General features: G+C 38.3%; 1 protein-coding gene across 1 annotated transcript in view; it reads left to right on the forward strand.

Moving 5' to 3' along the window:
- CPLANE1 (ciliogenesis and planar polarity effector complex subunit 1) overlaps window positions 1–13,969 on the forward strand; it is a 99,467-nt gene that overhangs the window by 15,301 nt on the left and 70,197 nt on the right. The window contains exons 6-12 of the mRNA XM_089496517.1: window positions 1,015–1,121; window positions 1,391–1,547; window positions 2,150–2,253; window positions 2,352–2,534; window positions 7,476–7,725; window positions 9,060–9,218; window positions 9,778–10,526. Of these exons, the coding sequence (XP_089352643.1) occupies window positions 1,015–1,121; window positions 1,391–1,547; window positions 2,150–2,253; window positions 2,352–2,534; window positions 7,476–7,725; window positions 9,060–9,218; window positions 9,778–10,526 (1,709 nt within the window). The remainder of the gene's footprint in view (window positions 1–1,014; window positions 1,122–1,390; window positions 1,548–2,149; window positions 2,254–2,351; window positions 2,535–7,475; window positions 7,726–9,059; window positions 9,219–9,777; window positions 10,527–13,969) is intronic.

Consider the following 13,969-nt stretch of genomic DNA (forward strand, 5'->3'; position numbering starts at 1 on the left):
GGCCCATGCTTAACTTGACACACTTTGGGAGCGGGCCAAGTGGGCAGCATGGGTTCAACCCACTTTTGGAAAAAGCAGGATCAGGCTGCTTTTTCCTGCTCATCTGCTCTGCCCCTAAGTCAGCCTGGTAATGTCTAGACGTTTTGGACTACAACTTCCACCATTCCTGATAACTGCCTGATTTTGTAGTAGTCTAAGGTGGCACCAGTTTGGGGAAGGCTGGTCTACATAAAATGTATAGTATCTTTCTGTGGTTGATCCTGTAGTACTAGTCACTATGGAAAGGCCCTTTATATTTGTTGTCAGCTACCTGAAATCAATAATTTTAATGCTAAGACTTCTGTTACATCCTATAACTGATATCACCTATACATTGTTTTTCATTGATATAATCTATTTTAATTGTGAAGGTTGTGAGTACTGTTCCCTATGCAGCCAAAATGCCACTATCTGTGGATAAGTTGATACTTTCAGATGCAGAGGGGACGTCAATGATTTTCCATAAGGAAACCATCCTAAACCTTTGGGGAGGGGGGAATCTCATGATGACATGCTATTGTGATTGAAGCATGGAGCAGCAATAAATCTATCCGGTCCTTTACATGCCTTTTTCCCATGCAGCATCTAAAGATCATGGCATAATGTTTAGCACTACTATACTACAGAAAGTATTAAGGTTAAATTTTGAATGAATGAAAAGAAGACATAAAAGTGTATCTTCTGCCTGCTCTGTATAAAGTGCCCCAACCAGTTGGAAAAATAGGAATAATTCTTGGAATGACAGGTGGAGTAATCTACAATGTTTGGGTTTCATTGATACACTAACCCATGTGGGCAGAGTCAAAGTTCTTTTTCAGTTAGTTTCAGTTAGTTTCCTTCCTTCTCCGAGAGTATTATTTATCCTGCCGACCTGACCAGTTGTGCTGTAGCCCTTCTCCAGCATGGACTTAAAGCACTGTATGTTTATGGATAAATTCAAGCTGATTTAATAAACATTTGTTGATTTGTTGGCAGATGCTGGGGAGTACCTGCTGTTGTTCTTTTGCATTTTATTCTGGAGAAAAATTGATGCTTATATTTCTGGAAATTAAGTGGCAAGAGAACAGTTTTAAGAGTGCAAAGTAAGTTCATTAAAAACATACTCTTTTTTTACAGGTAGTTAATTAAATTGTAAAACAACAACATAGAAACAATAAATTCTGTATCTAATAGTGCATTCATATGTATACTTATAGGAAATCAGTGGGACTCTGTTCCCCGATATGTTTACATATGACAATGACTTAAAGAAACTTGTTTTCAGTTGACAAGTACAGAAAACAGAAATCTAGTACTGATCTTTCTATTTATATACCTATTTATATACTTACCTGTTCTTCTTTTTTTAAAGTTCTTTTCCATATCAGGTACACTGGGCACAACAGACATGCTCCCTGTCTAGCCTGACTCCTCCTTGTAAATCAATTAAATCAAGAGGTGCTTTGCTTATTGCATTTTCACATGATGGGCTTGTGTTAGCAGTGGCTGTAAATCAAAAGGATCTACAGGTACAAATAGTAATAGCATAATAGTAAATTGAGTCTGTAAATGTTATGCATAATAGGAAATTAAGTCTGTGTTATTGTATAACACACTGGGTAACAGCCAGCATTGTGCTGGCAGAAGAGCATTCTTGTAGGCTAATTTCTCCATCCCTTGGAAGCCTTGCACATCATCTGAAAAATGCCATGCAGAAGACCAGAGCACATTTCTGAATGGCGTGAGCTGTGGCATGGTGGGTGGAGGGGGAAGAGTGAACCCTGGCAGTTAGGTGGAGGGACAGTCTGCAAACAGAATGAAGAAGGGAGGGCAGAAAGTTAGCCTCCATTGTGAAGTCAGATGTTTCACTTTAGGGCTGTGTTCAACAATGTCTTAATAAAGGACTGTACTAGATTTAAGGAAGGAGAACAGGAGAGTACATTTAATTGTTTATTTTGTATTATTATTATCAGCACTTACGTTCAACCAGGATATTTGTGCTAACAAATTCATAATGAGAATTAAAAATATGCTGAGAAACATTAAAAAATCATTGTATTTTGTGTCTCTGTGCTTGCATTCAGCTTAACCATTTGTTCTTTTGTCGTTCCATAACACCCCCCCCCCCCAGTCATCACAGATTTTGTTTATGAGCACCATGAATTTTATTACTGCTTCTGGTAGTCTGAAAGGCTGTGGTAGCAAGAATCACAAAGTTCCATCTAAGTTTATAAGGTCAGTATATAAAACTATATTTTTCAGAAGATTTTTTTTAAAAAATCCTATCTAGAATGTTACACTGATTCCTGAAGGCATAATTTGTTTTATTATAGGTCTTACTGGATTACTGACATGAGTTGGACTCCTGATAGTCTTTTTTTGGCTTGCATGTTAAAACGTGGATCACTGATCTTAATGACTTGTTTGGGTGAATTGCTGACTTTAGTTACGTATGGTTGCTCTGTAGAATTTGGACCGGCAGAATTTATTCCTCTTCATCCTCTAATAATGTACAGGTAAGATCAAAAATTAGGTTTATGAAAATCATTCTGTCACATTTTTCTTTCTTGTGTTTTCTTCTATTTTAAATGTTTCACCTTTCAATTAATTATTTTGCTTTCTCTGTGTCTTTCTTCTCAATATCTGTTTCTCATTCATAGTTCTCTTCTATTTCTTATAATGGCTTTGTCCTGCTGAGCAAATGACATTTTCAACATGTAAGTACAAGTTATTTAAGCAATTATTAGGGTTTTTTTAAAAAAATGCATTCTTCAGAGGCTAATGCTAGCAATAACCTACATGAGACAATTACTAGTGAAACAAAGAATGAAATAAACATTTTATTAAATATATATTTAGTGCCCCTAAATAATTCAGTGAACTCATAATAACTGTGGATAGATAGACCATTCAAAGTGTAACATGAGAACTAGCTGATATTTGAATAAATATTTGGGTCTTGAAGAAATATTCGCCCCTTTTGACTTTTCCATATTTTCTTGCATTACAACTTGTAACTGAACTGGAATTTCATGGTGTAGCAAGAAGTGTCTATTTTTGCTGTTTAACTTTGCGTCACAGTGAAAATATTTTGCACCTTCACAGTGTTGAATATCTTGTGTCCATCAAATGGTAACAGTGTCAGTTAAACTCAGGTTGTAATGGAGCAAAATATGGAAAGATCGAAGGGGTGTGGATGCAGTGAATACTTTGACCAGGCATTATAGGATCCTGAAGACTTGTATCTATAGATCACTTTTCATAAATAAAAGGCTAGTTCAATAAGGTCTCATTTTATTCTTAATTTCCCCCCTAAATACTTAACTATTTTGCTTATTAAAAGTATTTCAATGTGTCTTTTGTCATAATTACTATTAAAGTACTATAATCGAGTTTTGAAAACATGCTACAGATACAGCACAAGAAAAAGTTAGACAACATAACAGTAAAAATAAAGCAGGGATATAAAAACAGAAAAGGAGACTAAATAGAAACCAGCTATTAAAACATGTGCTTGAGCATTAGATAAATTGCTTTAAACCTGGTGGCAAATTGAAAGTAGCATTAGGAGTTAAGGAAGGTGCAAGGATCTGAAATAGAGGCAAATATAAAATGTTCTAGGCTGTAATATCTTTCCTTTAACCAAGACTGCTTGACTCTTTGCTTTAGAGTATGCATTGATGTAATTATACAGGTATATGTTTTGTGTAGATACTATTATATCTGATATTCCACATTGGGTGGACAGAGTGCAGCCTGTGGGCCACATGCTGTTTTTGTGTCCTGGGGGCTCCAGAGAGGTCAGGTCTTTTTTTTTTAATGCCCTCAAATGTCTTCTGTGATATTGTGGAGGTTTATAAATAAATTCAAGCTGATTTTTTTTTTATTTTTATTTTTTATTTTTTTATTTTTTGGCCCTCCTGGCCCAGGATGGCTGTTCCTTTTTTAACAGCAAGTGACCAAAGTCACTTCTTCTATATCTATAAAGCTCTGACCTATAAATCCCTACACGGCTTATATCCAGCTTGTTTGATAGACTGTATCTCCCCATATCAAACTGCAAGTGTCCTAATATCTACTAGGAAGGCTTTGTGTCCTGCCACCATCACCATTGGTGAGGACATGAGAGATTGCCTTCTTAGTGGCTGCTCCCACCCTCTGGAATGCCCTTCCATTGGAGACTAGGCTGGCCCCTCCCTGGTTACCTTTCAACTACAGGCAAATACATTTTTATTCAAGCAGGCTCTTAATATTCAGTCAACTTTTGTACTGTTTTTAGCTAGTTGATTTTAATTGTTTTTAATTTTAATTGTTAATCTTTTTTGAAATGATTTTATCTGTGAGCCACCTCTGGAAGAAAGACAGCATAGAAATGAAACAAATACAAATTAAATAAATAAAACTAAAACAGTTAAAATGCAATATAAAACAATCTCAATTAAAAGTTCTTAATCTTGTGTTAAATCAGATTCCTAATGACTCACCATCGAGACTGCTTCATAGATGGGTGAAATCATCTGACAAAACCCTCTTTCTAATAACCAACCACCTGGAGCAGCTGGATGAGGGCCTTAAATATGTTTTCAGTACACAGACATTTTACAGTAGATATAAATGATTCTTCAGGTGCTGAGGCCCTTCACCAGTGTCATATTTTATATTGAATAGATATGTCATATCCCTTCAGATGTAAGACTACACAGATACTGCCTAGAGGACATCATCCATATGATGCCAGTTGTTCCATTGTCACTTTGCAATTTTGTTTATAGATTCTGTTATATAGTGTGCATAAAGTTGGTTTCATTTTCTTTTCTTGTGCTTCACTCCAAAATTTCCAGTAGTGATCTCACAGTGGTCCAGCGTAGCAGTGCTTTCAAAAGATTTAATATCATTAAATGTCTTTTCACCAAACCATGTATTCCACATTATGGGAAAGGACATCTACATCTGTTAACTGTTGCATGTATCAGCATCCATTAAACATTTTTGGCAGTTTTATAGAGGTTTTCATGACCAGTCATTATTTATATAGTCAGACCTAATTATCTGTGTGTCCTGCATCCACAGATTCAATCAACCATAGCTTGAAAATATTTTTCAAAAATTTCCAGAAAACAAACCTTAATTTTGCCATTTTATGTAAGGGACACCAATTTACTGCACTGTTGTATTTAATGAGACTTGAACATCCATGGATTTTGGTATCAGCAGAGGGTCTTGGAACCAAACCCTAGCAGATACCAAGGGCTCATTGTTACAGCAACATGGATCAACTGCATAGGAACTTATATGAATATGTGTACCCCCACGGCACATCATTGTGTTCCATTATAGTTGTGTGCGCCATTGTATGTCTGGCCATGAACTGAGGGCCTTTGTCTATGTTCCACCAGTGGGGGCAATACATTGTGAGAGGGCATGACAGAGGGCACTGTCTGGTATAGCTGGACCTGTCTTCACTCAGTCCTCAACTCTGTGCAACAACATGCAGAGAAACCATAAAAGTAAATTGCCATGACATGAGTCGTAATTCATGAATGGGATGCCAGCCATGGCTTTTTATGATTTTTTAAAATCCAATTAGTACAGATGCTGTGGTCAGCATTATTTTTAATTGTTTTAATTGATTTTAGCTTGTCTGATTTTAAGTGATGATGTAATATGTTTTTAATTTTTAAAAAACTTTTTATTATAACATATTCTCTTAAACTGATGTCACTGTATGTTACCCTGAGATCTTTGAAACCCATTGCAGCAACCAATACAGTTGGTTTTCCACATTTGTGGGTTTGACTTTCTGGATTTGATTATTCATGGATTTGATTAACATGTTCTCTCTAGGAATCTGTAGGTTCTCCAATACAACTTTGCCTGACATTGACCATAGAGTCAAACTGGAGGACCTAGAGATTTCTAGAGAGGTGTTCTCTTAGGTAAAAAAAGAAAAATGGTTTTTAGGAGCTTGTGCCCCTAACCCCAGTGAATGTGGAGGGTCCATGGTTTGACTGGCTATATGGATACCAAATTAATTATCAGCCTATAAAGTTGCAGGTGATCTTTGGGGTCATTTTTGAGGGTGCCATACACACGTGTCTCTGTTACCCTATGTGCAGTTGATCTGGGATATGCACTTGATCTATGTGCACTTGATCTGGGATATGCACTGGCTTTTAAAGTTGCTACAAATAGTAATTATAATAACAAAATAACAATGGCTAGCTGACTATTAAGGGAAATAGTTGTGCCTCCTCCTTATAGTTAAGACTTTATAAATAAAAATCCAATTTGGATATTCCACTGATCAAGTGATAGAGCATAAAGTGAGTAATAAATAATAAATACCTAAGATGCTTGAATTAGCTATGTAGGATGGTTTAAAAGCCATTTTTTCTGCAGTGATTTGGGGTGTTTATATCACTTGAGCCCTTGTGCCACTTCATCTGTTAAATATAAAATGTAGGTGCCTTCATTTGGGGCATATATCCACATCCAAATTAGTTCTTTACTTTAATTGCTCTGTACGTTTTTATGAATATAGCTTGGGTCACAGTCACAGATAAAATGCATCATTGAAAATGATCTTTGGTACTATTTTTAAGAGTGGCATTGAACCACTTCAGCTTAGTCACTGTGTATACAACTAATCTCACATGGTGCCTGCTTTTAACATATTAACAAACAAAAGGACATCACTATTTTTAAATCACTCTCTGGATGTTTTCTTGCCTGCCATTGTGCATAACCAGAGCTTCAGTGTGTAAAACCCATTTCCCCATTTTCACTGTGCTGTTTTCTGCACATTTGGTAGTTCTAAATGGTAGCATGATATATTAAAAAAATAAGAAAGAACATTAGCTGGACAGGAATGTGATTGTTTCTTTTTCTGGCTCATAATATCTGTTTTCTTGTCATGTCTCTTGCTGTGAGATATTGCTTTTGTTGAACAGATTTCTGACACATGTATAACGGTATAGGAGATGTTGGGGCCATCTCCCATGAGTGTTGGTTTTGGCTGCCTGGAAGGAAGTGTGAGAAGGAGGGGGTTGAAGAGGTTGACCTTGTTAAGCAGGAACTCTGGTGGCGCAGTGGTTAAATGCCTGTACTGCAGCTACTCATTCAAAACCACAAGGTTGTGAGTTCAAGACCAGCAAAAGGGCTCAAGCTTGACTCAGGCTTGCATCCTTCCGAGGAGGTCGCTAAAATGAGTACCCAGATTGTTGGGGGCAAATTAGCTTACAGTCATAAACCGCTTAGACACTGCTTAGGTGGTATGAAGTGGTATATAAATGAAACTTGTTTGTTTGTCTTGTTTACAAAGTCGCGAATAATCAAACCGCAAATCTGAAACCTGCAAATGTAAGGGCTGACTGTAAACGTGAGGTAGCTTAATATTTTAGTATTAGGATTGTATTCATTGCTGTATTTTTCTAATATTTTATTCTTTAATCTGCTAGATCACATGACTCTTTGCTTCAGGATTCAAATCACTCCTGTGATTCATCAGCATCTGAAAAAGATCTCACAAGACAGAGGTTTTCTGTAACATCACACCCAAGTTTACCCTACCTCATTGCTTCTGATGGATACATAATCACGGTTCTAAGATTTTCTGACAGTTTTTCACCTTCAGCATATATGAGATCATTGCTACTTGATTCGGCTCAAAGACTTGAAAAGCTACACCATGCTCTGATTTCATCAAAGGTACTTTGCTTCATTTTGGCTTTTTTTTTTTGCTAACAATGTTGGCATTAAGATATTCAGACTGCTGTCTAAAAATGGTGTCTAGACATCAGAAATTATTCACATCAGGGCAGTTTACTTTAGTCAGCGTTTAAATAAATACTAATTCTGTATACCTATTCTGTATGCCTGAGTACAATGAAGGCACACAATGATCTTGGAAGATAAGGAGAGTAAGTCCTGGTTATTACTTGGATGGAAGATCACCAGGAAATATCAAATATTTTAGAGGAAGGCAAACCACCTGTGAAAGCAATTTGCCTAAGAAAACCCTATCAAATTCATGGGGTCACCATAAATTGACAGGAGACTTGAAAGTGAATGAGCACACACACACAAACTGTATACTGTTTTGGTATATTCTGTGTTGAGGCAAATCCACATTTCTAAGTAAATATTTGAATATTTTCATGTTTGCTGTTGTTATTATTATTATTCTCTCCCTGTGGATCAAGTTGATGAACAATTAACAGACTAACAACATCAGTTAAAAACACATCAGTCAAAAGGACAAATAAAATGTGTACATATTAAAACAATCCACATTTTAAATTCATTTTAAATTCACTTGGATAAGCCTGATGGAAGAGACTGGTCTTTAATCCTCTTTTAAATTCAGACAGTGTATTCTGCAGGTCATCATTCCACAGTCTAGGGGGCAACTGAAGAAACGACCCTCTGGCTGATAGTTGTCAACCAAGTCCTGGCTGACTGGAGTAAATGTCTCCATGAAGACCAGAGTGTATGGGGTGGATTATATGGGAGGAGACGATCCTTTAGGTAACCTGGAACCAAAGAATGTAGGGCTGTAAAGGTAATAATCAGCACTTTGTACTTTGCCTGGAAACTAACTGGCATTAATTCTACTAATGTAGAATAAGAAACCCATACAATTTATAAACCGAAAGCTCATAACTTCCCATTCCAGCTTGCCCACAAGTGCTAATAGAATCAAACAGTGCTGTTCTGCAGATAGCACTTTCAATTGAGGTAAAGTTAGGCCCAGTCCAGATGGGCCTATAGGGCGCCCTTGTCACGTGCTAGGGGTTGACTGAGGGCGCTGTGCCCACACATGCCTCAACCCTAGCACGTGACGTGACAAGGGCATCAAAATGGTGTCACTCTGTTACATTGTTTTTAATGTCCAGAAGGGCAGTGCTATTTTTGTTGATTTTTAATTTTCATCTCTCAGCATCCTTTTTGTGATCCACGTCTTGCCAGCCACAGCATCATATTGAGCTGCCTCTAAAAAGATAATTAAACTAATAATAGCTTTAATGTGTTGTTCTTCACAGTCTAAGAGGAAAAAGCTGCCACTGCAATCTCTGACTTCCTTAAGAGCTAATTTATTACGCCACCATCAAATTCAAAGTCCTGCCTTCTCTGCCATTCCAAAATTTCTTCATGAAGAGGAGAGAGCAACAGCAGTAAAAGGAGAAGGGACATGTTCACAGGTATTCAGTGTTGCTTTTCTGTGAATTTATTGATAGATATGATTTAATAACATGACAGGAGTTAAAATAATAATATACTGTAAATCACCCATTGTATTTTCCTTCCACATAGCACAGTTTAATGTTTTTGTTTGAGGCTCCCAATTGTTTCACACATGGGGCAGATTTTTTTAAAAAAAATCTCCTCTTCTGCAAATATTCAGAAAGATGGTTGTGGAACATAGATACCTAACTTGGTTTGAGAGGGAGTGTATGTAAGTTGTGTAAGATTTCATTTAGTTCAGCTCATTTCTTTGCAATAGAGAAAATCTGTGAAGCATGGATTCCCTTCCATCTCCCCATAGTACAGAAGATCTGTATACACTGTACCCATGGTCTGGATCCAGATACTTAGTTGTGTGGAATATTTTAGTAGCACATATACAGCAGTTAGTGGAACGACACTTGGTGTGTGGACATATTTCATTTATGCTTCTTTGGAATCAATCCCATGTTCTCTACAAATGTATGAAAAGATAGATGTATTTCAGATGATTTATAACATTTCTCTTAAATTTAGGAGCACAATAAAGAATCTGAAGATGACAATCTAATTCATAGTCACTCCTTTATCTGGCAAAGTCAAAAAGTAGATATCTCCATATATGATGATGGCCGGTTGGAATTCGCATCAATGTTTGACACTATACATGCAGTGGATGAATGTAATGAAGAAAAAGATGATCAATCTTTAGAACTGGACTGTATTCAGAAAAATCTAATTGCAGCTTGGAGAGTGGGCATTTCAAGAAATATACAAGAAAGAGACATACTGTTAAGTTATACTGTACATTGCATTGCACACTTCTTTAATATTCTCCAGTATGCAAAACTTAGCTTTGTACATTTTGATAACCCTGTCAAGAATTGTCCATGGATCCAATGTGTCTTAAAATGTTTCCAGCAATTTTTAACTGTCCTGGTTTGGGATAGTAAGCATAGACAAACTCTGGGACATTTGATGAAGTTCACATTGCAGACTCTAAAACTCATACTTGCAGAACAACAAGATCACATTTTCGTCAATAATCTTTTGGGAGGCTTCTCATTGCTGAAGATGGTTTCTCATTGTTTAAATGGCAAAAACACACCACGATATGCAATGCTTCCCACAGATCTTGATATGAATAATATGGTGGAAATAGATTCCATAGTGGAATCTCTCTTTCAAACTATGGATTGGAGCAACCATCCAAAATTTTGTGCATTGGATTCTGTACTAAATCTTCCTCTTCCTGCAGTAAACCTGAGGAATAATCCAGAAAAAAGGTATTTTTCATCTGCATGGAAAAGGTCTTTTTAAAAATGAAACTGAATATTTCAGAATTTGTGTTAACTAAGCTCATTAGCTTTTAATTTTTTAAAATAAAATATGTTAAATGAGAATTTTGGCTTTAGTCAGACTAGAGTGTTAGTGTTTTAGGGACAAAACAAACCACCTAAAAAGGATGGATTGGGGCTGCCGCGGCACCGGTCATCCCAGTGCCATGCCAACCATACGCCACAGCTCCAATCCTCCATGGAGGCAGCCCAAATAATTCCTTTGGTGGCTTTCCTCAGCCCCAAGATTCTCTGGCGGCATGCTACATGTAAAGGTCACTCCAGCAGAGTGTGTTGAACCCGTCCATGTCTGGTTGGCCGCCCAGCTTCCAGGAGGGTTCTGGGTGTCCTTGGAGCATGCAATGTGTAAATGCCATGCTCCAATGACTCTCAGAAGTGGGCTTTTTCGGCCGCCTGTTTAGGTTGTTAGTTAGTGTTACAGTTAGCCTCAAACACTAGCTAGCTGACTGCGCAGGAGTGGGGGAGTGTAAGATGGCAATGTGTAAGTTAGCTATGCAAATTACATAACTGATATATTTCTTCTGACCATCCAGCTGCTTTTGCTATGTTAGAGCAAAGTTCTGGTATGTTAGAGCAAAGAAGTGAGCCTAATTCTTCATGTGCAATTTCGCACTTTAAATTCAGTATAATCATAGCACCATCATGACTACAGGAAGAGAATGATACGGATGTGCCATCCACGGATTAAAGCATGAGCGTGAGTGGCAAGCCCACGTTATCCCTACTGGCAGTATGTTAAGGTGGCTGCACCACCATTAGAGACAGCCCCCATTGTCCCATGGTGGCGCATGCGTTAAGTTCCATTATCCCCAATGACAGCATGCATGCACCACCACAGGATAATGGGAGCTGTCCCTAATGGAAGTGTGGCCATGTGCATGTCTCACCATTGGGAACAATGCAGGCTTGAACATCCATGGATTTTGGTATCTGTGGGTGGTCCAGAACAGATCCCCTGCAGATACCAAGCGCTGACTATATTTGCAGCTAATGCTAAAAACCTTTATTAGTGAATAAGTACTATTTTGTTGTAGAAAATGCTTATATTTTTACAGTTAAACTAAATGAACATCCCTTAACAAATAAGTGTTTTCCCAATATCCCCACCACCACTACAAAATATATGTATTAAGCAGTTTAGTATAAAATATTCATCTTGGCCCATTTGCCTCCTGACCACTTTCTGCTCCTGACTTGAGTGATCCTTGAAATTGTAGAGCCCTGGACTTTCATCTGGAGCTTTAACTGTACCATTGATTTAAGGCACTGTGCAGCACACGTAAATAGGAGTCGAACAAGTGTCCTGGAGAAGCCGGCTTTCAGGTGGCTTGGGGGCATGGCATTTTGACATTGCATGCCTTCGGAGTGCCTAGAAGCTACCCAGGAGTTGCGCCAGGACCGCCTTAAGCCCGAATAGGAGCTGATCTTTTCCGCTCGTTTTTGGGATGGCAGCAGGGCGGATTGTGGCTGCGCTTGCGACTTGTCCCTTAGTGTGGACCAAGGTTACATTCAAACCCCATGGCTGTTTTTGTGACCTCAGAATCCCCAGGGATCACTCTCCAAATTGCCCCAAGGACAGGATTTCCTTCATGATCCCAGGAATTAAGAAAATTTTTGCAAAAAACATTTTTTTTCTGAAAATGCCCTGTAGGAATCCTTGAGGGCCAATAACATGTAAGACTGTCCCCTAGTGTAATTTTGAGTGCAAACGTTTGTTTGTGAAGTTGAAGGCTTTCATGGCCGGCATCCATGTTTTTTTGTGGGGTTTTCAGGCTATGTGGCTGTAACGTTTTCCCCACCACCTCACAATTCTTTCCTTCTTTGTGACCCAACACCCTTGTGGGTTTTTAAAGGTCAGTAGCGTGGATGGATGTTAAATTACAGGCCAAGTGGATAGTTAAACAAGAATAAAAGTTTATTTTAACATAGAATAGGCAAAGGTAACTTTGACATGAAGTTGTTACTATGGCCTGTTACAGACTGCCAAAATAAAGCTGCTTCGGGTCTCTTTGGAGGTATGCTATTTAAATGATGCATGGGTCCTAAGAGTCCGGAGTTCACACCAAAGCCACACTCCATTCCTAAGCACCGGAGTGCAGCTTTTGGTGCAGCTTCCGGATTCTTAGGATGCATGCATCATTTAAATAGCATACCTCCAAAGAGATCCGAAGCAGCTTTATTTTGGCAGTCTGTAACAGGCCTATGTCTTCTTTTGTTACACACACACACACACACACACATATATATGTCTGGTTTTAACTTTCTAATAATAACTCAACCGCACAGGCTATACTATCACTCCAGAAATTAGGTAACCCAAACCCCTCTTCCTGAGTCTGGCTGCACTAGAACTAATATTGTCCCTCTCTGGACCTAACAGACCCTTCCTTGGTCTATTATCAAAATACTGTTCCCTCAGTCTCTAATCCTAACTATCTCCCCCACTGAACTCCAGCTTCATCCCTCCGGATTCCAGACCCTAACTGACTCAACCCAACTGCCAAGCGGAATCTTCAAACTCCTCAGCCAGCACCTGATTGGCTAGTGGATCTCTGGCTTCTCGTTGGCTGGTTTGTAAGTCAGTTCGTCACACACCTCCCCCTTTAATAGGTTCATTGACACACATAACCAAACGGTTATATGGGCCAAGGAACTCTCCGTTATAAATTATACTTACCCATTATATATAACATTATACAAACAACAGGTAAACATCGTCACTATATCCATATATATGTCACTTATATACATTATCATATCAACCTGGTTACAAACCTTGTCTCTCTTCTTTTACCCCTCTTCAAATTGTCTAGCGAGACCATCGGCCACCACATTTTCCTTACCCTTGACATACTGAATAGCGAAGTCAAAGTCCTGTAACATAAGACTCCATCGTAATAACTTGCTGTTATTTCCCCGCATCTGATTTAACCAACACAAGGGAGAGTGATCTGTTCTGATCACGAACTTTCTTCCCCACAAGTATGGCTTAAGTTTATTTACAGCCCACACTATAGCCAAACGTTCTTTTTCTATTGTGGCTAAGTGTCTTTCTCCAGGTAGGAGTTTCTTACTTATATATAAGATCGGATGGATCTGACCCTCTTCCCCTTCTTGGCTTAACACGGCACCCAGACAATATTAGAGGCATCCGTAGTAACTATGAAAACCTTGGTGTAATCCGGAGCCATCAGAACTGGAGCCGTGGTCATCAGACATTTTAATTCCGTCACATTCTTCTGACCAGAGAACTTTAGCAGGATTATCCTTTTTGGTTAAATCGGATAATGGGTTGGCAATACTGCTAAAATTTGGAATGAACTTCCTATAGTATCCTGCCAATCCCAGGAATGACCGCATACCTTTTTTTG

Source organism: Sceloporus occidentalis, unplaced genomic scaffold, assembly GCF_023333645.1.
Source record: "Sceloporus occidentalis isolate IW3139 unplaced genomic scaffold, rSceOcc1.0.p SCAF_1, whole genome shotgun sequence".
NCBI lineage: Eukaryota > Metazoa > Chordata > Lepidosauria > Squamata > Phrynosomatidae > Sceloporus > Sceloporus occidentalis.